Below are 25855 nucleotides of genomic sequence, written 5' to 3' on the forward strand. Positions count from 1 at the left end.
CAGTTTTTGTCAAGATGTTCTAGATCAAAATGATAGAAAGTGTCTTCAATGAGATCACAGAAGTGCTCAAGTGAGTGCATGTTGTCAGTTGGTAGGCTGCACAACCATCAATGTGGAGATTTGCAAAGTGTGTATGCAAGCAGCAAGCTGGCATGTTCGTCAGAACATCCATCTTCCTCATGAAGCATGGAAAGAAAGTCATGTAAGAACTCAAGCCAGGCTACTTCACCTTCACCATCAAACATGTAAGTGGACAAGAGATCGAAAAACTCCCTCGTGATGGTGACATCTCCAGGATTCGAAAAACATCATGGAGGGAGGAGAGTGCAAGATTCCATAATAGATATACAAAGGTTCAAAACAGGATGAGATGACATAGCTTGTCATCTAACCCTCCTTCTAGCGCCAAAAAAGTTGACGGTGCTGGACCTGCCAACATTTAGGGGATCACCCCATATGAAGTACCAACTAGACCTCACACCATTTGGTGTGGGAGTCCCATCTAGTATGATGGCCCGATTGCCATTATCTTAAAGATTTTCCTCAACTCTTTCTTGTCAGCACTAGAGAGTGGTCTGCTTTGTCTTCGAGAAGTGAGGTTTGCATGCCTGGTGAGTGCAAGTGTTACTTGTGTCAATGGTTCTTTCACTGTAGAGGGAGAGAGGGTGAGAGTAAGCCCCAAGTTGGTTGGGAGAAGTCCCAATTCTGCTAGGAACACACAACACAATAGGACATGCACAACTTTCGGTGGAATAGTCCACACAAATTTGGCAGTCACAACACACAAGGGAAGGTAACACGTATAACACTAAGAAAATTAGTTCACACAAGTGAAATGGTTGTTATAGCAAGTTTTACGTGAAAGGTATGTTTGATGTCCGGGAGAGTAGTCTACACGGGCGAGACATCGTTAACAACATATATAACACATTTCCATTAACATATGTGTGTTACAATAAGTGAATTAGATCAAGTGTTAAACATAGGTTCAAGCAACATGCATTACAAGTGTTAAATATTAGTCTTACAACAGATACAATACATGTGTGAAAATGTGTTGGTTTGCTAGTAGGCTTCTAAATTAAGAGAAAGTTCCAAGACACATCGTTACACCATACATCACTAACCCCGTGTGAGGGGCATTGGAGCCACTTCTTACTCCTCAAAGAAAAGATAACAGACTCTCTTGGCTATGTGGGAGGAGATGAGGTGAAAAGTCCTTTGCATGTACAAATGAGGGGGTATTTATAGCCAAGGGTGAAACTGACCCTTGTGGCTGTTCGACTACCCTCATGACTATTTGACTTCCATGACTTTTCGACTTTACATGACTCTTTGTACAACAAGTGGGTCTCTTAGACTTCCACGTTACATTACATTTATTTGACAACATGGCCCATAGTGGAGATGTGGACGACATGACTCATGACACGACTCGACATGACAGTGTTGGTACATTCGTGCTACTACTAGAGTGCATGTTGAGCTACAATGCTGCTAGGTGATGGATGTCTTCATGGTGTGTTACAAATTCACCTCCGCATGGCAAGGTGCACGGAGTCTCCGATGGTCATTGGATCGCTTGATGTTGCTTTGGCACGTTTCTCCTTGCTTGTATGTTGGAAGGCTTGACAAGATCGTCTGCTTGCAAAAGGTGCATGTTCGTCTGTTCCTCCATCCATGAGAACATCTTGCAAGTTTGCTCGTTCTCCGTCCGTGAACACATATTTGCATGATCATCCTTTCGTGAGCACATCTCTTCACATGAATCCTTCATTTGTCCATTGGTGAACCTGTCCTTCTGCATGTGCTCCCTTCGTTCATCCCATTCGTCGTCGTGCCATGTTTTTTGGTGTACCTGTACCTGCAGTCACTCATGATGAGACGACATCATATCCAAAAACCTCCTAATCTACCATGACACATGATCATTTTGGATGTAGGGGACTGGGAGAGGTAGTAATGTTGCGATACGAGATTATGGCTCTGGGCACTGCTGATGAAAACTGCACGAGAGTCACTGGGTGATGAAGATGGGAAATCTGAGTCAATAGTGACTATCCACAAGGTCTGGCTCGGATGGAATGAAAAACTACGCATATTTTGGGAGGAACAGTCCGGGCTTCAAGAAGGCAAGGTAGACAAAATTTGCGCATTTTTCGGAACAAGTGGGCAGCGGGGGCTAGACAAAAAAATTTGCGAAATTTCTTGGAGGAACAGGTCAGGCTGTAGGGATGATCGTCAGACAGGATTCACACAATTTTCTGGGGGAATAGGCCAGGAGCTTGGCAGCCAAGACTGCACAATTCCTAGAGGGAACTGGCAACTAGCTGCTGGGTCACTGGTAGCAGAAATTATGCAATTCGTCAGGGGAACTGACAGTCAGCTGCCGGGAGCTTGGCAACAGAAACTGCGCAATTCCTGGAGGGAACTAGAAGTCTGTTGCTGCGAGCTACTAGCGAGAGAAACTACACTGAGTCTGGGAGGTCGGCCTGCTGACCATCTTTGCATAATTTCTGAGCCGAGTGTACTGCTGGGCAGCAGAGGGCCTACTCATGAAAACTGTGCAATTTTCTAGATGAGCAGTCAGTCGACTGTTGTGAGGACTGGCTAGAAAAACTGCACAATTTTCTGAGGGATATAGGGAGGGGCACTAGGTGTTTGTTCGGTCTGTCTTCGCAATTTTCCCATCCAGCGGAGTGGACAAGGTCTACAGCCTCTGTGCAATTTTTGAGGGGAATGAGTCCCGGGGTGGCTGCTGGGTCAAATCCTCTGTTTGACCAGCTTGAAGGCTGATTGATTTCTTGCAGGCAGCGCAACATGAAATTACTTGCTTGGTGCTTTTGTGTTGTTCTGGGTGGAAATCGATCAAGTCAATGGCGGGGTGATGGTCCGGCTGTCAGAGGGGAGTCCGATCGTCGGAACTTTAGAAAAATGACTAAGTGTGTGAATGAGTGAAAGATGCACATGTGATCTTGCAAACACACACAAACATGACTTGATGATGAGATGACCCAAACCTTCCAGACACACATGCTCAACATGACTGACCGACAGTGTGAGCGAAAAGAGCGAAATTTGTGATTGATCGTTGATCGACTGTGACAACGCTTGCACGACAGTGAGTGTGACTTTGTGTGTGAGTGCAACAGATGCTTTCATAATGAACACAACATGTACACACGAAGCAAATACCTTGAGCATGATGAGAACATGGTCGCAAGCATGACTTTGATATCAACATGCAAAAAATTGGATAGAATGAACAAGCAAGGCAGATGCAAAGACTCACATGGGCTCATGGAGTGAACCCGAGTGTGTGCAGTCATCAAGTGAAACTCTCAAGGGAGGCTCTGAAATTGGGTGTAGGACAAAATTTTGGAGGGTGGTTATAACTGCTACAATAGATTGTCAAACCCATATAGGAGATGATCAAGAAAGACACAGTCTATAGTTGGGGCAAAAGGGAAAATTAACTATTTGCCCATATAAAGCAAGCAATAGCAGAAGCACTAGCATTGTACAACCCATACTTCAACAAAGGTTTCTTTCTGTACGCTTTCGCTTCTAACACTTCTCTCGCTATTGTGCTTACTCAGAGGGACAAGTTGAACAATGAGTGACCCATCTCCTTTAGGATTGCGAGCCTGCAAGGACCATAGCTCAACTACCTTGCCATGGAAAAACAAGCCTATGTAGTATACAATGCGATGAAGCAATTCAAAGCCTATTTCTTGAAAAACCATTGCATTATCTTTGTCCCACACCCAACGGTCAAATCATTGCTTGTTCAACAAGATTTTGGTGAGAGAAGGGCGAACTGGATGACGATATTTACATTAAACTAGTTCACACCATCAAGGGTCAAGGTCTTTTTAAGTTAGCAGCAAAAGTGGTTCATGCACAAGAGGAAGAAGAAGATCTCACAGGCTAGGAGAAAGAAATAGAAATGTACAATGTTGATCGATTCTCTCCCACTTCAAATAGAAACTCTTGGTATGCAGATGTGTGTCAGTACCTTAAGCATGGCACCGTACCCTCCCATTTTTATTTGTGGAAAAGCAGGGCACTCTAACTCAACGATTTATCATATAAGCTGGTGCATGGGGTGCTATATAGAAAGCACCATAATGGGATATTACTCAGGTGCTTGGAGGGACAGGATTCAAACAAGATTTTACATGATCTCCATGACAGACGAACCGAGGGACACTTCGCAGATAACACCACAACACACAAGGTGATGCAGGCCGAGTTCTACAGGTCTATATTATTCAAGGATGCTCATGCCTACAACCACAAGTTTCCAGTTTGTCAAAGGTGCGCTGACAGAAATCAGAAATCAGCATCCCCACTACAGCCTGTTGTAATGGAAGAATCGTTCCAATAGTGGGGCTTGTATATCATTGGGAAAAAATTTCCCTCATTCATCGAAGCAACAAAGTTATATCTTGATTACTACTAATTACTTCACACATTGTATAGAGGCAGTTCTGCTCAAACAAGTGAACGATCGGGAAGTCATCAGTTTTCTACAACAAATATCTTTTCCAGGTTCAACGTTCCTACCTCACTTGTTTTAGACAATGCAACATACTTTTCTTCGTTAAATCTTTATGAATTTTCATTAGAAAATTGTATTGTCTTGAAGCATTCTACTAACTATTATCCATAGGGGAATGGTTTTTCCAAATCCACAAATAAGTACCTAATTCACATCATCAAAAAGACCATATTCTCTGAGAAGCGAAACTGGCACTCCACTTTAGTGAATTATTTATGGGTTGACTGAGTTACACCTAAGCCTTCTCTCAATACCTCCCCTTGCTTCTTGGGGTATGGAAAGGAAGTCATCCTTCCATTGAACATATACTTTCCTGCTCTCCAATTGTCCCAAGAATCCCAGGGCAATCCTTGTCTTTTAGTTTAGCGTTGGGTGGACACTTTGCACAAGTTACAAGAAGAAAGGTTGAATGAAAAAGAAAAGATTTCACTCCATCATAATCGTCTCAAGAGATGGTTTGACAGAAAGTCTATAGAGAAGACTAGCTTCAGTGTCGGTGATTTAGTCTTGAAGTGGGATAAAGCCCACGAAGGAAAAGGCAATCACACTAAGTTTCAACCCCTGTGGATTGGTCCATACATTGTCCACGAAAAACTTGGCCAATACACGTATCGTCTTAAATCACTTGACGGGAAGATTGAATCTCTCACTGCCAATGGCCAAGACTTTAAATATTATTTTCAATGAATATTTGGGGTTGCACCCTGCACTATGTACATAGTCTTTTGTTTTTTTTCCTGGGGAGAAATATCGTAATTTCTATTAATTTGTGAAAATCACATGTTGTAAATGCCATAGGCATATGCAAGTACCGTGACCGTAGTCCACTGTGAAGATTTTGTAAAAAACAACACTGTAATTTCTACAAAATGACCCTGTGATGGGTATACTGATGGTTTCTACTCATATACAAATTAATTACATGTTTCAAAATTTCACCATTGGTGATTGTTGTTCTATTGCCAAAAAGAGATATAAACAAATAGAAACTGATGAAATTAGGGCCTGTATGCCTTCTGTAGTGCCTGATCCATATATGGTCTGTGGAACAACCGATAGGTTTGCTTAGGTGAGTGCTCTATAATCATCCATTCTCCTTGAGGACGATGTGTTGCCTCTTTCGATAGCTTGTCCACACCTTCATTACGCTCCCTGTAAATATGTGTGCATGAGACATGATCAAAATGTGTTTTGAGAAGAATAATATCATCCAAAATAGTTCTGAGTGTATATGCATGGCATGTTGTTGTGTTGTTGAACCATTTTATGACTATTTTGGATTCTCCAAATATTTTTATGTGTCTGCACTAATTGTGAATTTCAAAGTATAAGAGGTGTCGGAGTGTAAGAAGCTCTACAAAGTTATTTGTGCCCTCTCCCAACCCCATGCAGATGTGAAAGAAATGTGTATCAGTCAGATGAAGGATTATGCCTCCACCACAACCCTGTGCTTGTGTTGCACCATCGAAGTAGGCCCAGGGGTGTTCTTTGTCTATTATTTCCTGTGTGATGTTCCGGGTCCTAAATGCTTGTTCCTCTGTTAGGATTTCCCCGTAGCTCATACAGATTTTTGGAGAGATCAATGGCCAGACTATATTTCAGCCCCTAAATATAATGTTGTTTCGGCACATCCATATGTGCCAGAAAACCAATAGCGACAAGTTCTGAGCTCTCGGCTCAGTTGATGATTCCCACCACCTTTCCCAGGCATTAGGGATATCGTCACCGCTCTAGGAATGAGGGATTCTTAGTGTATGAAGGACTTGAGCCTAGGTATGTTGAGTTGTGGTACATGAGAGGAATAAATGGTGGTTCGATTCCTCCTCTGCATGGCATAAAACACACCAAGTTGGGCCTTGAAATGCCCGTTTCCTGAGGTTTTCTCCAGAAGGTGTTTTGTCCATAATAATGTTCCACATCAGTAGTTTGGTGCACGAAGGGGCTCTTAACTTCCATAGATGACTCCACCAACTCTTCATTCTATCCGGCTTGTGGCCAACATGTATGATATCATACCCTTCCTTAGGGGAGTAGCGTCCTTTCTTTGAAAAACCCCAGATCAATTCATCCTCCTCGTCTATTAAGCGAACATGGGATTCTATTAATGCCTACAAATAATTTCTCCAATGTCTTTGCCATTAATCCGGTATGTCCCAAGCCTCCCATGTTTTCCATGCTTGCTGATATATGGTTGTGTTGTGAGGGTCCCCAAGATGTGTGATGAAGTGTACTCCATTGAGGTTTAGCAGGGTAATCAGATCTGGTGGAAGCTGATAGGAATTCCCACTACCTATCCATGGATCAATCCCAATATGGACAGACCCACCATTTCCAATCCTCCATATGAGGCCCCTTCTAATGATGGGAAGAGTGTTTATTAAAACCCTCCAAATCACTGATATACCCTTCCTGTTCCATGAGGGTCATCTTAGCCAGTCCAAGGCAGTGCTCAGCCATATGTATTTGTGGGTGACCACCTCCGACCAAAGGCTCTTGTGCTTCAGGAGAAGCCAGCCAAGTTTTGCTGCCAGTGCCTGTGTGAAAGCAAGGATATGCTTTAAGCCCCAACCTCCCCATTTTTTAGGGGTTGTGATCCTGCTTCATTTAACCCATGCAAAGGGATTTCCTTCTTTGTGTCCCTTCCATAGGAAATGACTGCAGACTTGTTGAATCCTATGTAGTATCCCTTAGGAGATACAATCCAAGGACATCCAAAAAACTGGGGTTGCTTCCAACACTTCTTTTATGAGCACCAATCTACCAGCTCTGGAGAGTAAACGGTGGCTCCAATTATTTAATCTTTTTTCCACATTTGCAATCAACCAGGTCCAATCTAGAATTTTATAACCATATGCTTTAATCCTGAAGCCCAAGTACTTCAGTCCATCCTTTAGTGGCAAGGTTTGGTAGGGGAAATTTTGTAGTGCTAGCTGTGTTTCTTGTTGTGTGCAGTCAGAGAAGGATATTGTAGATTTTTCCCCATTTATTTCCATTCCTGTAGTAGCACTGAAAAGCTTCCATATCTCTGTGAGAGTGATGATGTCTTGTATTCCCCCATCTAGGAATATGAGTATATCATCAACAAATAACATATGTGTTATAAGGCATTGTTCTGAGATCTTGAGGCCCCGGAGTCTCCTAGCTCTCTTCTCCATCGCTATCAGTCTGCTCAGTCCTTCCATAACCAGTAGAAAAAGTAAAGGCAATCAGGGGTAGCCCTTTCTGATTCCCATCTCTGCCTGAAAGGTTTGGGAGGCGGACCCATTAATTAGGATTGCAAAGGAAACTGAAGTAATACACCCTTTAATCCATCTGATAAATACCAGTGGGAACCCCATATGGGTGAGTATCATCCTTAAATATAACCAACTAACCTTGTCAAAAGCCTTTGAGAGGTCAATTTTAAGCGACACCCCTTTAAGATTCTTCTGCTTGATGGAGTGGAGGGCCTCTTGGGCAAATCCTATGGCTTCATGGACTTGTCTATTTTGAAGAAAGGAAAATTGCTCCTGTAAGATGTGTTCAGATAGGATTGGCTTGATGTGATTTGAAATAATATTTGCAATAATTTTGTAGAGGCAGTTGCAGAGGGATATAGGGTGGAAGTCATTAAAGGAGAGCGGGGAGTCCGATTTGGGAATGAGGGTGATATAAGTAGAGTTGATAGGGGCATATATGCGGCCAAGGATTCGACTTTCTTCCACCACCCCGAGAAGGTCGGGTCCAATCATGTCGAAGAAGTCAAGGAAGAATTCCACAGACCAGCCATCTAGTGCTGGACTTTTGTCTTTCTTGAACCACTTGAGAGTGCTACCTAATTACCCCATAGAGACTAGTTTGATAAGGTCCTCCATCCCCTCAAGTTCCACAAAGCTAGGGAAATGGCCTGCAATGTTGATGATTTCAGCAAGTGATGTTCCAGGAGGGGATTTGAATAGCTGCTTGAAATGTGAGATACCCAATTGAGCGAGCTGAGGGTGTGTGTTCGCAACCTGATCCAGGTTCGAGGGCATCTGCCAGATGGTATTACTGGCCTTCCTTCCATTTGCATATTTATGAAAGAATTTTGTGTTTCCATCCCCCGCTTGGAGCCAGATAGTCCTGCTTCTGAGTCTCCATGATTCTTCCCAGTCAAGTAGGATCTTATATCTTTGAGCCTACAGATCTACTAGATGTAGCTTAGCTTCTATGGATAAAAAACCTTGACCACTTTCATCCATTAAGGAGGCTAACTGAGTTTCAATGTCAGCCAGAGTGTTTTCATCCCCAGCCTTTTCCTTTTTTCCCACTCAATGGTTAATCTCTTTAGCTTTTTCAGGTTGCTACAGAACCCTTCAACCTTTCTCTAGTCCATGAGTGGGGTTTGAGCTAGCCAAAACTCCGAGACCATCTTGATATAGTCGGGGTCCTTTAGCCAGGTGGAGTTAAATTTGTAAGGTGCCCTAGGTTTTCTGGAAGAGCCAACCACTTCCACATATATGGGGGAGTGATCCAATATTCCCCCCTAACCCACCCATTGCCTGTAGATGGTGAGGGATTGAAGGAGGTCATCCTGAATGAGGAATTTGTCTAGCCTTCGACCAAGAGCTGCTTCACCAGTCCGTCTGTTATGCCATGTTGGCATCTTCTTGTTCATGGCGACATCTATGATGCCATATTTTTCCAGGAGGGTGTTCAGCTGATCTGAGAGGGGGTTTAGCTGCGAGTGGTGCCCCTAGGATTCCTCATGTCTAATGGAGAAATTTAGGTCACCCCCTAGAATTGTAGATTTGCTGATCAAGGGATTTTCTAGGAAGGTTTGCCAGAAGGCTAGTCTATTTTGATTTGGGGCATAGATATTAATGATACGAAGTTGTTTGCCCAATTCTGTCGAGAAAATGTTCATGCCCACGAAACCCTGGTCTCCTCATGAAGAAATAACCTTGATAGATAAAGGGTTTATCCCAATGGCTAGGCCCCCAGATCTTCCTGTTACATCCAAAGCTTGGAGGTGTCAGCCGGGTAAGAACCCAACAAATTAGGGTTTGTCAGTTGACGGGCGTGGAGATTGTAGGAGTGTGAGCCCGAGGTAGTAGGGGAGAGAGAGGGGTGGTGAAGGTGACTCTTTCCATGAATCGTTTGCGGGGTGGTGGAAAAAATAGGGGAGAGGCGTTCGAGTGCATAGTTGATGGGGGTAATCATGCTAGAGATGGATGCAGTATGAGCTAGAGATACATTTAAATTATTGAAAAATAGAGTAGAGGGAGAGGGATTAGAAGCAGTACCCAAGGTAGGAGCAGCCTCTACAGTAGACTAGGATCGAGTCAGTGGAGGGATATAGGTGGTATCTGTGGAGCACTGGGTTGCTGTGCAAGGACTCCATCCACATCCTTTGAGTGATCCAGACCTGTGGGCTTCTCATCCACAATTGGGTCTTTTGACTGACGATGATCCATTCCCCTTGAAGCAGCCTGTGTGGAAGGAGTGAGTAGAGGACAGTCCTTGTAGAGGTGTCCGACCTTATGGCATATTTTGCAGTGAAAAGGAACACCTTCATAGTCAAGGTTTTGATGACGTGAGAAATGTCTCCAATGGAGGGTTATCTTTTCCTCCAGCCCCTCCCTTGTATCCAAATGTACCAAGATATGCGCCATTGTCATGATTCCAGTCTTCTCGAAGGATTGATCATGTTCCAGGTATGTGCCCAGAGCATCTCCAATGTGCTTGAAGACCACAAGGGTCCAAAATTGCATCGGAAGGCCCAGCAAGCAGACCCAGATCGACCTAGCTCCTAGTTGCTCCCTCTCAGGGTCGAAGAGTGGATCCCATCTCTTTAGCAGGACCAGAGCAAATTCTATGTGCCAAAACCGGGATAAGATCTAGTCTGTGTATTCCTCCCTATGGAAGCACAGGGAAAACCACCCTCGAGCCAGTACCCGGATGATGGGTAGTTCTTTTAGCAAGGAGCCCTAGATCTCAGTGGTCCATAGATGAAGACATTCAACAGAGTAATTTCTGCCATGCACACGACCAACCAATACCTTCTTTGCAGTCTCTGCAACTTCACCCATCGAAATGTCTTCACCCAGTGCTAGGTTAATGTCCTTATCCACTGTTTTAAGGCACCTACCTTTCCTGGGCTTATCCGAGTGACGTGCAGTTGGATAATCTTTGAGGAGGCCATGACAACCCTGATTTATAGTTTTGGGGGTGGAAGGGGTAGATTTAGAATTGGGTATCAGGGAACTGAAGCAGCCTGAGTGGATGGGGGTGTTAGGGTTTGGTCCACTTGGGTTTATGGTTGCATTGGAGAGAGCAGGGTTATTGAGAGAGGGAGGCCCATATTTATGGATGCGAGAGGTGTACGGGGTGCATTACGGAGCGGATATGTGGGGGAGCTGGGGTAAGGGAGCATCGAAAGTGGGTGAGGGCTGGAGGCAGGTTCCAAGTAGGTTTAGGGTAGCTGGAGACGGAGGGCAGTAGTCCAGACCAGTGGCATCATCGATATGAACCGAGGGTGGGGGATGTGGCATAGAAGGACCTGGGCGTGCATGGATGAAAGGTGTAGATGATAGTCTTTTTTGTTTGTTGTTTATGTTTTATTTTGTTTTATGTTGTTTTACTTATGTGAATAAGTGTTGTGCCTTACTATGTTCTAGCTTCCAATTGTGTGTGTGGCTGAAGTTCAAAGAGTCTTGTGACACTATAGCCCTTGGTCAGTCCTATGTCTGTATTCTTTGTATTGGTTGTAACTTTTGGCTGATGATGTTCTAACGAAAAATATGATCTGTCTGTAAGGAGAGTCTTGGCCCAACCAGGAACCTGTGTCCATTCTAGGAACCTCATGCATATACTCAGTTTTATGCTTTGGTGTTTTCAAGCTTATCCAACTAGTAGAAATGGAGAAGGGGAAATTTAAATGAGAAAACCTAAATTAAAGGTGCTTTATATGCTTCTCTCAAGGAACAACCTCTCTTGCTCTCAATAAGTCAGGTTTCCCCTTCTGCCCCAAATAAATAAGTTCCGATGCATAGTTATCTTTAAATAAATAAACAAGGGTGAAAGAAGAGAAAGGCTTCTTGCGTAGAGAGGTAGGCAATTCCACTGGTAACTGTCCAAGCTCGCTGGTAGTGGAGAAATGCATTTGTTCCTGTGTGACTCCGTCGGGGTACTGTGCAGGCTTGCTAGAAACGGGGAAACACCAGAGATGAAAACTATACTCTGGATGTCATAAGCTCGTGAGCTAAACTACCCTTCCCATGGCTGAATATTATGTGGTGTTCAACTAAGAAGGTACAAATGAAACCATGTCTACCCATGGGGTAAATGGGGAAGCCAAAGTAATTTGCATGATGAATCAATAATCCCTGAAGGACCAAGGCCTTGCACTAAAAAATGAACCAAGACAAAGTAGTGGGTATTCAACCAGTGTGTCGCCAAGTGTTGTAGCGGTTGCAACACCCTCCAAAATTTTGGCTCACACTTAAATTTCAGAGCCTTCCTTGGTCTTTCCCTTTCGGTTGCAAACACTTGAGCTCATTCCATGAGCTCTCTTAAAGTCTTTTCACCACTTTTGCTTGTTTGGTCAACTATTGTCTTTTGGCATGTTTGATTGTTTTACCTTTCTTTCCATCCTTTTTTGGTGATTTCGAAGGTTGTTCTTTGTGTATTCGAGTTTTCGTAGCTATGAAAACATATATCCTACTCATTCACAAAGTTTTAAGCATTGTCGCACAAGTGTCATCACGGTCGTTCTAAGTCCACCCTAAGTGTCGCACTTGTCGATTTTGTCCTAGGACAGTCTCACTTAGGGTAATGCTTTGTCTTGTTGTTCTGATGGTATAAGTTGTCGTGTCGTTGAAGTATGCTAATAGTGTGATCACAATTTTAAGTTCCTCACAAGTTCACCTCTCTCCCGCACTTAGCCATTTCCCCGAAAATATTTTCGATCGGGAAACTTACCTTCATCGGACCCCAACTAAACTATGAACTGCGCATTCTCAACCCTCAGTGATGTAGCCTTTCTGCCCGGAACTACACAGTGTGTAGTGAATGTCCCCAGGGTAGTTGCACTGCACAATTCTAGAGCTAAGCAGCCTGCCTTCATCCCCAGAATTATGTAGTAACTTCTCCCAACCTGACCTGAAATTCGCATTTCACAAGATTAGTCATAAATATTCTTCACTTCCTGCTGGAATCCCATAATGTGCAAAAGACCAAGCCTGCCTTGCCTCCCAGAACTACGCAGAAGTGTCTCCTCAGTGTCCTCCCTCAGACGGGACTCGCTGATCTCGAGAACTACACGGACTTATCCTACCAGGCCCCTCTGCTACCCAGTTCTACCTTGCCTTTGAAAACTGTGCAAACCTACCTCTAAGGATCCCATCCTGCATCAGTCAATGACTGTCTCATCTACGAAATCCTTTCTCCCAGTGGCCTCTACGCAATTTCTCCCAACAATGAGGGTTGCGCTCAGGATTTTCTCAGCCAAACCTGAGTTGTGCTCTGCGCAGTATCAATGACTAACCTCCCAACCTATCACCTGGAATTGCGCAATGTGCAGTTATTGGGCCCCCTTTCCTAGCCTATCACTTGTCCCAGGCCCAGTCCATGGATAAAAATGCTTCAACTTAGACTAGGAGGTTTTGGATTTGATTTCGTCCTATCATGAGTGAATTGAAGGAACAATTACACTGTTAGATACTAGCGAGACGATGAAGAAGGAGAAGAAGGAGTCAACATGCTAGAAGGCTCACTCACAGTTGGACGGATAAAGAAGCTTATCAAGAACAAGCGAAGGGAATACATGCATGCAACCACCTCTCAAGACCAAAGATCATTGAAGACCCCACATCATCAAGCCATGCGGAGGAGAGGATAAAGAACATCCAAGAACACATCTATCACTCAGCAGTAGCAACGGCTTGTCATTTCCACCTTAGCAAGCTATTCCACATCATTAGTGTCAAGTCAAGTCTTGTCATCAGTTTTCAAAGGCCACATCACTATTATGAGCCATATGTATATTGTAAATCAAATGTAATGTAAAGTGGAAGTCTAATGGACACACATGAATATGAAGAGTCATGTCAATTGAAAATTCATCGGAAGTTGAACAGTCATGAGGGTATTCAAAGAGTCACAAGGGTCAAGCATCACCTCTTGGTTATATATACCGCCTCATTGTATGAGAAAGGGAATTTTCACCTTGGCTCCTCTCGCAAAGAATAAAGAGTTTCAGTCAGTTATTTTAGGAGTAAGGAGTGGCTCCAATGTCCCACTACTGGGGCTAGTGATGTATGATGTAAATATGTGTCTTGGAACCTTTTCTTAATACATAAGCTTTCTCGGGCCAACACTTTTCCATGCATGGATTATGGATGTTTTTAAGACTATTCTATGAGCATTTATATTTCATGTTTGTTTCACGTGTACCAAGATAGTTGAACTACTTTGATTGTTTTAGTGCTTACCTTGTTGGGAATGTGTTGTTATGGTTGTCAATTTTGTCTCATCCTTATGGACTACTCCATAGGATACTAGAGAGACCTTTCCCGCTCATTATTTATAACGACTGTCATATCCGTTGTGGATTATTCCGTTGGATGTTAGACAAACCTTTCCTTGTCCTTTATTTTTAGCGATTTCCACATCCACTCTGGGCTATTTTGCTGGATGTTGGACATACCTTTCTGGTTCACGTGTGTCTCTTCCTGGGTGGTACTATTACCTCTCACTAAGAGGCTCACTTTTCTCGCCTTTTGCAGTAAGAGAACCTAGACACAATTACGTTGCAAACTCACCGGGAACACTCACCTTGCTTTTTGAAGGTTCCATTGTAACACTCTCATGTGCTAAAAGTTAGATCTGAGGAAAATCTCTAAGTACATGGCAATCGAGGCATCATACCTGATGGGACTCCTACACCAAACAGGGTGATGTCTAATTGGGACCTCATATCAAGAAGATCCCTTGAATGTTGGCAGATCCATCATTGTTAACAAGCTTATAACACAACTCATTATAGTATTTACAATAATAACCTTACATAAATGTGTACATATACCAAAACTCCTTTGCCTCAACCGGAAAATAATGAAGGATACATAACCTAAATCAGCAACAATGGAATCCAGAGGCTCACACCTCCACCCTCAAAGTAATACTAGGATTCACTTCCTTCCTAGGAAGTCCAGAATCCACTGTCAAAGTCAAAGTTTGCATCCAATATCTGGCATTATGATCCTTTCTCTACTTGTTCTCTCAGTAAATAGTTACCAGCTCATTTTTCTAGGGCACACTCCCAATATGCATTTGATTCCATCTGGAAATGCTAATGACCAAAACAAATTCATCCCTCAACCTTCCCTTCTCTATTAAACAGTCCCTCGGGCAATCTGGTGACCCCCTTCCGTGCATTCACTCACCTTCCAAGTTCCCCGTCATTCCCTTTCCCAAGCGATCCATCCCTTAGTAAGGTTTCCTCACATCGGAAGCCCCAAAAAACCAAGGCATATCCTTGCCTCGAAACCATCATACCAGTCATAGCATGCTCATGGGAATCAATAGACACTATTGGGTACTAGTGTCCCACAATGGCCCTACGCTTGAATGATTTACCAGTACACTATTTCCTGTTCCAATTCCTTTTTGTTTTTGTTGCTAATTCTTTGGCATTCCATCCAACCACCCAAACCGAGCATTTCCATGCTTTCTTGTACCAAACACATAATTGTCATTAGACTCAAAATGAATTGAAATAAATTCAAATCATACCTCATTGGTAGCTCGTCAATAAGGTACACCTACAATTATGTTTACGTCCTGTCACAAAAAGTTAAACTAGTTCTTTGATCAAATCATCATGTATAATCATATCACATCATGTTAGCTCAAAACACGACCATCATAAATCAAAAGCATAGATCACATGCATGGTTAAATTGAAATAAAATACTTATACTTATCCTTCAATCGGTTCTTTGCTTCGGCCTTTGTTCTTTCCATACACACACTGGATCAATTGCCACACTCATCAAGCACTCAGTGCCTTCCCTTCTCTTCAATCACATAAACATACACATAGTGTACACCACACGCGACATACAACACTGTGCGATACATGCACCTACACCTGGCATACAACACATATACCTACACCCGACGTACAACACAACACATACACCTACCCCAGTGTATAACACAACACATACACCTACACCCTCTGTATACCATAACACAATGCATACACCTACACCTGGCATACAACACAATACATAGAGTAAAACACAACGAATACAAATGACATGACACCACGACTACACAATGCATATACACATACCACATGTACATAACACAACATGTACGACATGCACACAATACCACATGTACAACATGTACACAACACCAATTGCACAATGTGTACACAACATGACATATACACGACACCACCTACACAACGTGTACACAACATCACATGTACATATCACCACCTACACAATGTTACGTGTACAACTCGACTCCTGCACAATGTGTACATAGCACCACATGTACACAACACCATGTGCACACAACCCCACACATACAACATGTACATAGCACCGCACGCACACAACACCACATGTACAACATAGCACCACATGTACACAACACCACATGTACAACATGCAAACAACACTATATATACCCAACATCGTATGTACAACGTGTACACCGCACCTCATGTACACAACACCGTATGTACACAACACTGCATATACGACATGTACATAACACCATGTATTCACAACACTGCATATACAACATGTACATAGCACCATATATGCATAACACCACATATACAAGATGTACACAACACCGCATATACACAACATCACAGGTACAACATTTACAACATATACACAATAGTAGTACTGCACATCTAGAGACCACATTGTCTCTATCGAACAACATTACCCTCTAGTGTCTCTCCACTATCCATGCTTGTCCCAACATGCCATAAATCCCACTGCTTTCATTTAGTTGATGCATACTTTAGTGTTACCTTCCATAACATAAGCATAGGAATAGTATAAACACATAATATCAATTCATATCCACATGATACTAACCCCATAGATTTGTCAAGACGACTCTTTTCACTTGATTCCTCATAAACCCATGAGCCTCTTCATCCCATTCACTTGCATAGGCAATCATTCTTCCACAAGAATGATCCCTAACATGCAACGACATACATACATACATATATACATATAAACATTAGCATAAATCAATCATGATCCTTGACGACCCTGTCAGACAATGGCATATGTACATAGATATATACATATATAGAATTAGCATAATCATCAACACAATTACTAGATATCATAAGGTCAAGGTTAAGATAACTCCCTTTATCCATGCAATGTATGCACAATGTTGAGAACAACATCTACCAACATAGTCAAGGCATATGACAACTCGAATCCATTTACTTTACCTTTCTCATGACTATCCTGCCACCATCCATTTATCCCAATGGACCCAATCAATCTAACTGGTTATCATAATCTTGCCTCCACCTTCCCTAAGACATGAATCAAGCTTCATCTGGGTCTTACATTACTTGTTGGGTTTCATTCAGATACCTCTGAGCTCCATTTAGTTTCCTATTTCCCCAACTAATTCCCAAGACCCTCAAAACATAAAAAGTCAAGAACAAGAAACAAACAAGAATAAAACCATGGAAAACCAATAGCAATACGAAATCACAACAAAGTGGCATGCCCATGCACCAGACATAAACAAAACTACAATTCAAATGCAAACAAGTCATAAAGCACCCGAAGCACAAAACTAGTAATAGACACCATGACTCAACCCCATGGGTTCCCAGTGCTTCCAAAGGAAATCTCAACCCAAGACTTCTTCAAGATTTCATGGTAGTTTCTTTTTCCATACAATTCCTTGCATCATGCTTCCATAAACACACAATTGTTAGTGCTTAAATAAATACAACCATATATTGGTTACCTTACCTCATTGTGCCAAGCACACTTCCTTGTAATTAAACATGTACATATATCATCTCTCAAGGGACTCCAATTCTTTGACAAGTCTATTCATAACTAAAAATGATTTTTTATACATGTCAAATACATGTTCATGAATCTAACACATATCCACATAATGTAAGACAAAATCAAGGTTAAGAAGACTTCATGTATCCCTGCAAAGCACTCATTCATTTGGAATTGCAGTTTCCAAACATAGCCAAAGGAATTCTCGCCCAATTCCTTCTTTTACCTTTTTCCTGCTACAATTAAGTCTTATTAGATGTTATCACATCACTCAGTTGTTAGTTATATAGACAAATCATTTGTTACCTTGTCACACTAATACAAAGCATTTTGCCCTACAATTGTTCACACATGTCAGTCACGCATTACAAAGACCAAGACATCGTGTCTATTAATTTGAAATGATCATTTACCAAGACTAACAGTCATGTCATAATCAACGAGCAACTCACATTCATTAGTCATACTACTACAACTAGAACCCAAGCCAGATTCTAGAGACTGAGGGGCTTGTTCAAGGACTGAAACATCAACTTCCAGCTGGTACAAGAACTCCAGAGGCCCTCTTTCCTTAATCCCACCAACTATCTACTACAGTAAGCAATTCATAGGGAATCCAAAGGTTTAGGACCTCCACTGTCGAGAGTACTACCAGGGATTCACTTCCTTCCCAGGAAGTCCAGAATCCACTGTTACAGTCAAAGCATAAATGTGGAAATATTTAGAAATGACCTCCATAGATATTAACTCAAGATTGGTCTCTTCCCAAGTTTTCTAGTGCTCCAGGGACTACTATCTCAACCCACAACCTCCAGGAAACCCAAGCTATTACAGGGAACCAAAGATTCTATCCCAAGCCACAACCTCCAGGGAGTCCCAAGCTATTATAGGGCTCTAGATATTTCTATCTCAACCCACAACCTCCAGGGGACCCAAGTTGTTACAGGGATCTAGGGATTCTATCTCAACTTACAATCCCCATGGAACCTAAGTTGTTACAGGGCTCTAGAGATTAGTATCCCAACCCAAAGCCTCCAGGAAACCTGAGAACCAATCCCTTTCACTTGTCTTCTCTTCTCTTCTCTTCAAAAATTCCTTGCTCTGCTCATGGTTGAATGTTGCTCGAAAAATGGTTGCTCTACCTACCTAGGTGAATGAGAGAATGACCAAATGGTTCCTTCTTGCATGAGTCAATTGAGAAGAGTGATGGTCTCTTGTATGAGGTCAACCCTCTCTTCTTCTCTCTGTTTCCCTTATTGCACAGAGATTTATTCCTTGTCCTTTCTGCCTTGCAAAGGTGTCCATTCTCATAAAGTTTCCAGTTCTTTAAGCCTTGATGTAGTTCTAAAGCACATGGGCCCGTGTACTTTTCTTTGCAATCCATTTTAAATTCAAGAACCATTCCATCAAGAACATGCACCAATCAACCTTTAATGGTTGTCCCAAAAAATACTCCAGATTTCCTGCATAAGAAAACCGTTCATATCTAAAGCAAGCCATCCCCTCAACTCTGGAATCTGTGTCCCTTAGACTCAACCCATTTTAATGTATTTTTTCAAAACATTTACATCGCCTTTCCATTAAGGAAACTCGGGTTGGGGTTGTCACAATGTGGCCCAAGACATGTGTGATCCTTGAGTGATTTACGTGACTTGAATTCCCCTTTGATGTGGTTTGTAAGGTCGTAGGGTAGTCTCACAAGTCATAGACACACTATAAAATAAAAGAACATGTTTTCAATGGAGACACATATATTTTTAAAGTTTATCAATTGTGGTTTTAACAATAAATACTTAATTATTGTAAGAACAAGAAAACAAATTCTCCCACTTGAATAATGTTGCCCTTAAAAAATGTTATGTGTCTTTTCCCTCATTGATATGTGTTCATTAAAGGAAATGATTATGTCTATTATATGGTGGGAGGGGGGAGGTGAGGTGTTGCCAAAAATGTGTGCGTTATCATATTAGACTATGAATTGTGGTTGTTTCTATATTTTTTAGACAAAACATAATGCTTACATGTTACCAAAATTCCCACATTATTAATTGCATAGCAACATTAACACTAAGACCAACATAACCAACCTTACATGTAGATAACAAATACACATTTCCATTTTCTAGTAATAAGCATGTGTTACCTTGAAATTGAGAGGCCTAAACAAATGGACACAAATTCATGTATCCACCCCTCCATTATGATCTTGTCATTGGATTTAGAGAAGTGAGGTGCATTATATACCTTAGGTGGGGGTCACCCATCAACGTTTTATGTAGGTATATGTGAACACACTTAAACATGTATGCAGTGATGTATTGAATATGTTAATACCACATATTCATTGAGATGTCATTTAGAGTTTGGGATGGAACAATGTTATGTAAATTACACATGCTCAAACTCTAATAAGTGTAGATGGTAAAAAAATTATGTATGTGTGAGAAAATGTATTTAACATTTCAAATTAACTAACCTTTTGTTGTAATAAAGAGATAATTACATTGATGGTGGTACTATATCTGAATGGGGGTTCTAGAATATAGGATTTTTTCAATAATAAATATTAGGTGGATGACCAAGATTGAATAAACATAAAAATGTCTTGTCATAAAAAATGGAGGGATGAGATCAAACTTTAAACCTAATTTTGATAGCTATTTATGTTATTGTTCCATTGTTTTCCTTTATGGTTCTAAATATTTATAATTATGGTTAATTCTCCAAGCAATTTCCAATAATAAAACTTCTTGGATGTGTGTTATCTTCCATATATAATGTTGCTACAAATGGACCTTTTGTGTCTCTAGAGGACTGTAGACGACAAGCAAGTGGAGCGCTTTGCCCCAGAGAGTTGTGTAGAAACAAAGGATAATGGTGCAACAACATGCAGGCCCATCACAGGTAAGATTGTAGGGAAATCTTCATGTTGAGTACTATTACTCTCGATGGCCCTGCACAACTAAACATAGATATTATGAGTGAAACCCATTCAAATCTTGTCAATATATTGACTCTATGTAGATCAACCATTTTAATTAAAAAATAGCCATAAAAATAAAAATAAAAAACAATGGAGAGAAATCACATCTTTCAATAATTTTTTCGCTATCCAAAAATGTTAATAATGAACATTTAGCTACCAAAATAACTCTCCAAACCATAAATTTTTTTAATAATACAATATATAGTTTTTATAAATATACACCATCCTTAATGTAAATATACCAATATATATTAATATTATAAAATAAATTATAATAATAAAATATTATATTATATCTTAATATTAATGGAATTTAGAAGAGTCAATATATACTTATAATAAATAAATTTTGTAAACAAAAATATAATACTAATAAAAAGTTAACCTATTACATCCCAACTCAAATCTTCCACCAAAAAAATTATATTATCATCCAAATTCAAATCTTCCACCCAAAAAATTATATTATCAACATCATATGATTTTAGTGAAACTTAAAATTGTCCACTTATATTATCAACCTCATGTAATCTTAGTGAGACTTAAAATACTCAATAAAAAAATTATATTATCAACATCACATGATTTTAGTGAGACTTAAAATACTCCATACGTATTTACAATAGAGAAATTTTATGAAAAGAGAATTTAATACTAATAAGAGTCAATATATTTCATCCAAATTCAAAATTTCAGAAATTATATCATGAACATCCTATCATAAAAGTAGTAGCTGACGTAGAATATCAATTTAATAAGTAGAGGTGACACTTAAAAGTGGCTCCCATCACTAAACCTGAAAATAAACCATAGATTTGACACCCACAAACATGTGTTGTACAAATTGATATATTTTAATTTATATCATAGATTTGACACCCACAAACACGTGTTTTACATATTGATATATTTTAATTTATACCATAGATTTGACACCCACAAGAATGTGTTGCACAAATTGATATATTTTAATTTATACCATAGCACAAATTGATATATTTTAATTTATACCATAGATTTGACACCCACAAGCACGTGTTGTACAAATTGATATATTTTAATTTATACCATAGATTTGACACCCACAAGCATGTGTTGCACAAATTGATATATTTTATTTTAATTTATATATTAAAGGATTTTGAGTGTGATGAGAATTATTATACTCAAAATCACTACAGATCAACCTGGTAGGTAGATTCATCACTGAGTGGCTTTTATGGAATTGTGGGAGCACCCAAAACAGGAAGTAGGAATCCGAGTAATGGTATCTTCTAAACCAGAACATAGTTTTCAATGTTATAACAGTGCCGTGAAAATTCCTTGAGAAACTAAAACAAGATGAGAACTAGAGGGATGAGAGAGAATTTAAGGGTTAAGACAAGATAATAATGACAGACACGGAATATGTCCCTTTCCAATGACAAGGCACAGGGTGGACAGGGTGATGTGTAAATAATGACAAGCACTGAACCAGCTAACATTTGGGTGAAGAACAAAGAATTGTGAGAATGTTATAATGCATTACACCCACCAATCCTACGTGATAAGGAGCCCACATTACGTGATAACCTCTCTACATTTATTGTACTATATACATGTGGATGGGATGTATTTTTAAAAGCACCTCTATTGAGAAAGTTGTTTTTTTGGGAGTATGGTAATTTTTTTTTCAAAAAATTTGATTATAAAATTGTTTGAATCTTTTTTTGGATGATGGAAATGGATTCAGTTGTATCGAAAATTTATTGGGGACTTAAAATCTTGAAATTAACAACTATAATCTAAATTTCCTAAAAAAATTATGAGATTTTTGTAAAATTCATATCGGAATTTCCATTATTTCCCGAACAAAACTGTAGCATATTTAGACCACTCTTTTTAAAAATTGGATTGTATTATAGAAGATTTGAAACTAACATTATGCAAGAAAGAGGGAAGGTTAATTTAGTTTAAATTTTAATTATGAGATTTTTGCAAAAATCATACTGGAATTTCCATTATTTCCAGACCAAATTTGTAGCATTTTTAGACTACTCTTTTTTAAAATTGGATTGTATTATAGAAGATTTGAAACTAACATTATGGAAAAAAGAGAGAGAGCTAGTTTAGTTTAAATTTTAATTATGAAAAAGAAGAAATTAGTTTTTGTTTTGTTTGTCAATTGGATTCTATTATAGAAGATTTGAAGCTAACATTATGGAAAAAAAAGAAGGGGTTAGTTTAGCTTAAATTTTAATTATGAGATTTTTGCAAAAATCATACTTGAATTTCCACTATTTATGGAGCAAATCTGTAGCATTTTTTTTTAAATTAGATTGTATTATTGAAGATTTGAAGTTAACATTATGGAAAAGAAGAGGGTTGGAGCAAATCTGTAGCATTTTTTTTAAAATTAGATTGTATTATTGAAGATTTGAAGTTAACATTATGGAAAAGAAGAGGGTTAGTTTAGTTTAAATTTTAATTTTTCAGAACGAAAAAGCATTATAGTTTAAATTTTAATTATGAAAAAGAAGAAATTGTTTTTCAAATCTGTAGCATCCGTAAACAGCTTCTTTTTTTTTAAATTGGATTGTATTATAGAAGATTTGAAGGTAACATTATGGAAAAAAAAGAGAGGGTTAGTTTAGTTTAAATTTTAGTTATGAAAAAGAAAGAAATTATTTTTTTGTTTGTCAAGTTGTCTGTGATATTCTAGGCCTCTTATGGGTTGAGGAGCCAGAGCCTTGAATAAAGGGCATCTAAGCCCTCAAAGTCACCGAGCCTACGCCACACCAGTGCTTAGCTGATTGGATCTTTTAGCTAATATCTTCTCCCACATATATATATATATATATATTATATTTTTATATTTAATGTAAAAAAATTCTTCTTTATGAGTTGGATTTTATTAGTTATGTTATACGTTTTAAATAAAAATGGAAAAAATTTACGTGCTCGTTCCGAATTACCAAGGCTAGTTTGTTACCGCGGTTGATTATAATGGGAGACACTCTGCATTCAAAGTTGTTTGGTGAAACAATTGATGAGGACACGCAATCGATCCAAACAAATCCCGGGGGCGCCAAAAATACCGGGAAAATGAGAGACAACTGGCCGAATCATTTAATAATCTCGGCTGTCCACATCATGAGAATCCACTCGGCAAAGCGGTGAAATTTTATGTTAACTTTCCGGTTATTAGATCGTGAGACGGCGTTTTATATTTATGAGTGCGGTGGCAGATGCCGAGACGAGCAAGGCGATTCTGAACGATGGCCTGTCGCCTATGGATTCAACAGCCTGTGAATGCCAGTTCCGAGATGAGATGAGATGTTCTCGATTTTCATGATTTTTTGTTGTGGAATGCAGAGACTGAAATAAGACCAGGGGAGTCTTTGTGTAATGCATAAATTTCTTGTTCGGGGGTTTGGTTTAGGAGAGCAATGATCGAGAGATTGCTTTCAGCGTTGGCGGTGTCCCTGTTGCTGCTCTGCGCGGGGATGTGGATGGGCGTGGCCGTTTACTTGTGGCTCGTCTGGTACGTTTCTTTGCACAACAGGCCACGACAACGGGCGTCGGAGCTGGACGACGGCGTGATTCACAAACAGCAGGGACTCTCGGAGGCTGACCTCCAGCGGTTGCCCACCGTCGAATGCCAGGAAGAAGAGAGCCACGCAGGGATCGGAGGCGGCCGCGGCAACGCAGAGTGCGCGGTGTGCCTCGAAGTTTTCCATAGCGGGGATCGGTGCCGCGTGATTCCGTCATGCTGCCATACCTTCCATGTGCACTGTGCGGATGCGTGGCTCTCAAAGCGCTCCGTTTGCCCCATTTGCAGGAGGAGCGCCGCTTGCGTGAGCGAGGAGAAGAAGGGTGTGGATTGTGGCGCTGCGGTGGCGCGGCGGAAGGAAGAGGGTCGTGATCATGAAGAATCGGAGCGTCGCCCACCGTCTCCGCTAGATAGTGTCGTGGTCGATGTGCCGATAACGACCACAGAGTAAAGAGGCTAAGGACAACACGTCCGTTGCTTAGGGTCGTGGCTACGTGGTTCGAATCTAGACCGGTTGGCACAGGTTGCGCAAATACGTTATAATTTCACGAAATTGAAGGAAATTATTTTCTTTAATTTACAAAATTTTGTAGAATTTTCTGTAAAAAATTTCCCACAGACTGGCTGGGAAAACTACTTCGCAAAAAAACCAGGCATTTCTTAAGAGGGCCGCTATAATTTTTTCCCAGTAGAAAAAAAGTTTTCTTTTTATTACCCAAAAAAAACATTTCCAGTAGAAAAAAAAGCTTTCTTTTTATTAAAAAAAATAAATTCCCAGTAGGAAAAAGGCTTTCTTTTCATTACCAAAAAAAAGAGCGTACACCATAGTTCTTTCTCTTTATAGTTTCCTTGATCCACTTGAGGCTCAAAGGTGATACAAAGCGGGCTCTATATGCAGATTTTCTTTGTCCGGTAAAGACATATTTATATATTTATTTATGGAGTAAATGTAAATTATATTTTTAAATGATATAAAATATATTAAATTTAATTATTAAAAAAAAAAAAAAAAAAAAAATTCTTTAAAATATTTATTTATTAAATAAATAAATATAAATTACATTTTTAAATAAATATAAATTACATTTTTAAATAACATAAAAAATTTAAGCAAATTTTTTCGACAGAAATTATGTAAGGGAAAAAAATTTGGACTAAACGTTTTGAACCATAAAATATTAAATCTAAATATTAAAAAATAAAACATACCCATTAAAATAAAATTAAGAAAATATTTTTTAATATAAATTTAAGTGATTGTACATTCCTCTTTTTAATCAAACGCAAAATATTAAAACCAACCATTAAAAACTATAACATACTCAAATATTTTATTAAAGCTCGAAACCATCGAATTTTATGATATGAGGTGATGTTGAAACTACCGAAGTTTATGATTACTTCGAGATTGCTATACACAACCTGGCTAGCTATTAAAATAATTGATACATATAAAATCACTCTAAAATTCTTATCCCTAATCCCAGAATTAAGAGATTTTAATTAAATAAAATTAAAGACTCAAATTTATCAATAAAATAATATAATTTTTCTTTAAATCCCTTTAGCATCTTAAACGTCATTTCCTTCCCTCTCCTGAAGTCCAGCCTATCATTCTTTTGCCTTTTTATTTTAAAATATCATATATTTAAAAAAAAAAATTAAATGTATTTTTTTTCCTTTATTCTAATGTATTTTAAGTTTTATCCATTTTAAGTCACCACCTACTA

At 39.8% G+C, this 25855-nt stretch overlaps 1 protein-coding gene across 1 annotated transcript; it reads left to right on the forward strand.

Annotated features, from left to right (window-relative positions):
- The first annotated feature begins 23913 nt into the window (after positions 1–23913).
- Positions 23914–24692, forward strand: LOC149140340 (E3 ubiquitin-protein ligase ATL23-like). Its single transcript, XM_089449401.1, has one exon. It carries the CDS (start codon positions 24022–24024, stop codon positions 24574–24576), a length of 555 nt encoding a protein of 184 aa, XP_089305527.1. The 5' UTR covers positions 23914–24021; the 3' UTR covers positions 24577–24692.
- The last annotated feature ends 1163 nt before the right edge of the window (positions 24693–25855 follow it).

This window comes from Pinus tabuliformis, chromosome X (assembly GCF_031772625.1).
Source record: "Pinus tabuliformis cultivar Carrire ecotype Pingquan chromosome X, CPIR1, whole genome shotgun sequence".
Classification (NCBI taxonomy): Eukaryota; Viridiplantae; Streptophyta; class Pinopsida; order Pinales; family Pinaceae; genus Pinus; species Pinus tabuliformis.

Coding starts and splice junctions, on each gene's coding strand:
- LOC149140340 (XM_089449401.1), top strand. CDS start 24,022: ATGATCGAGAGATTGCTTTCAGCGTTGGCGGTGTCCCTGTTGCTGCTC.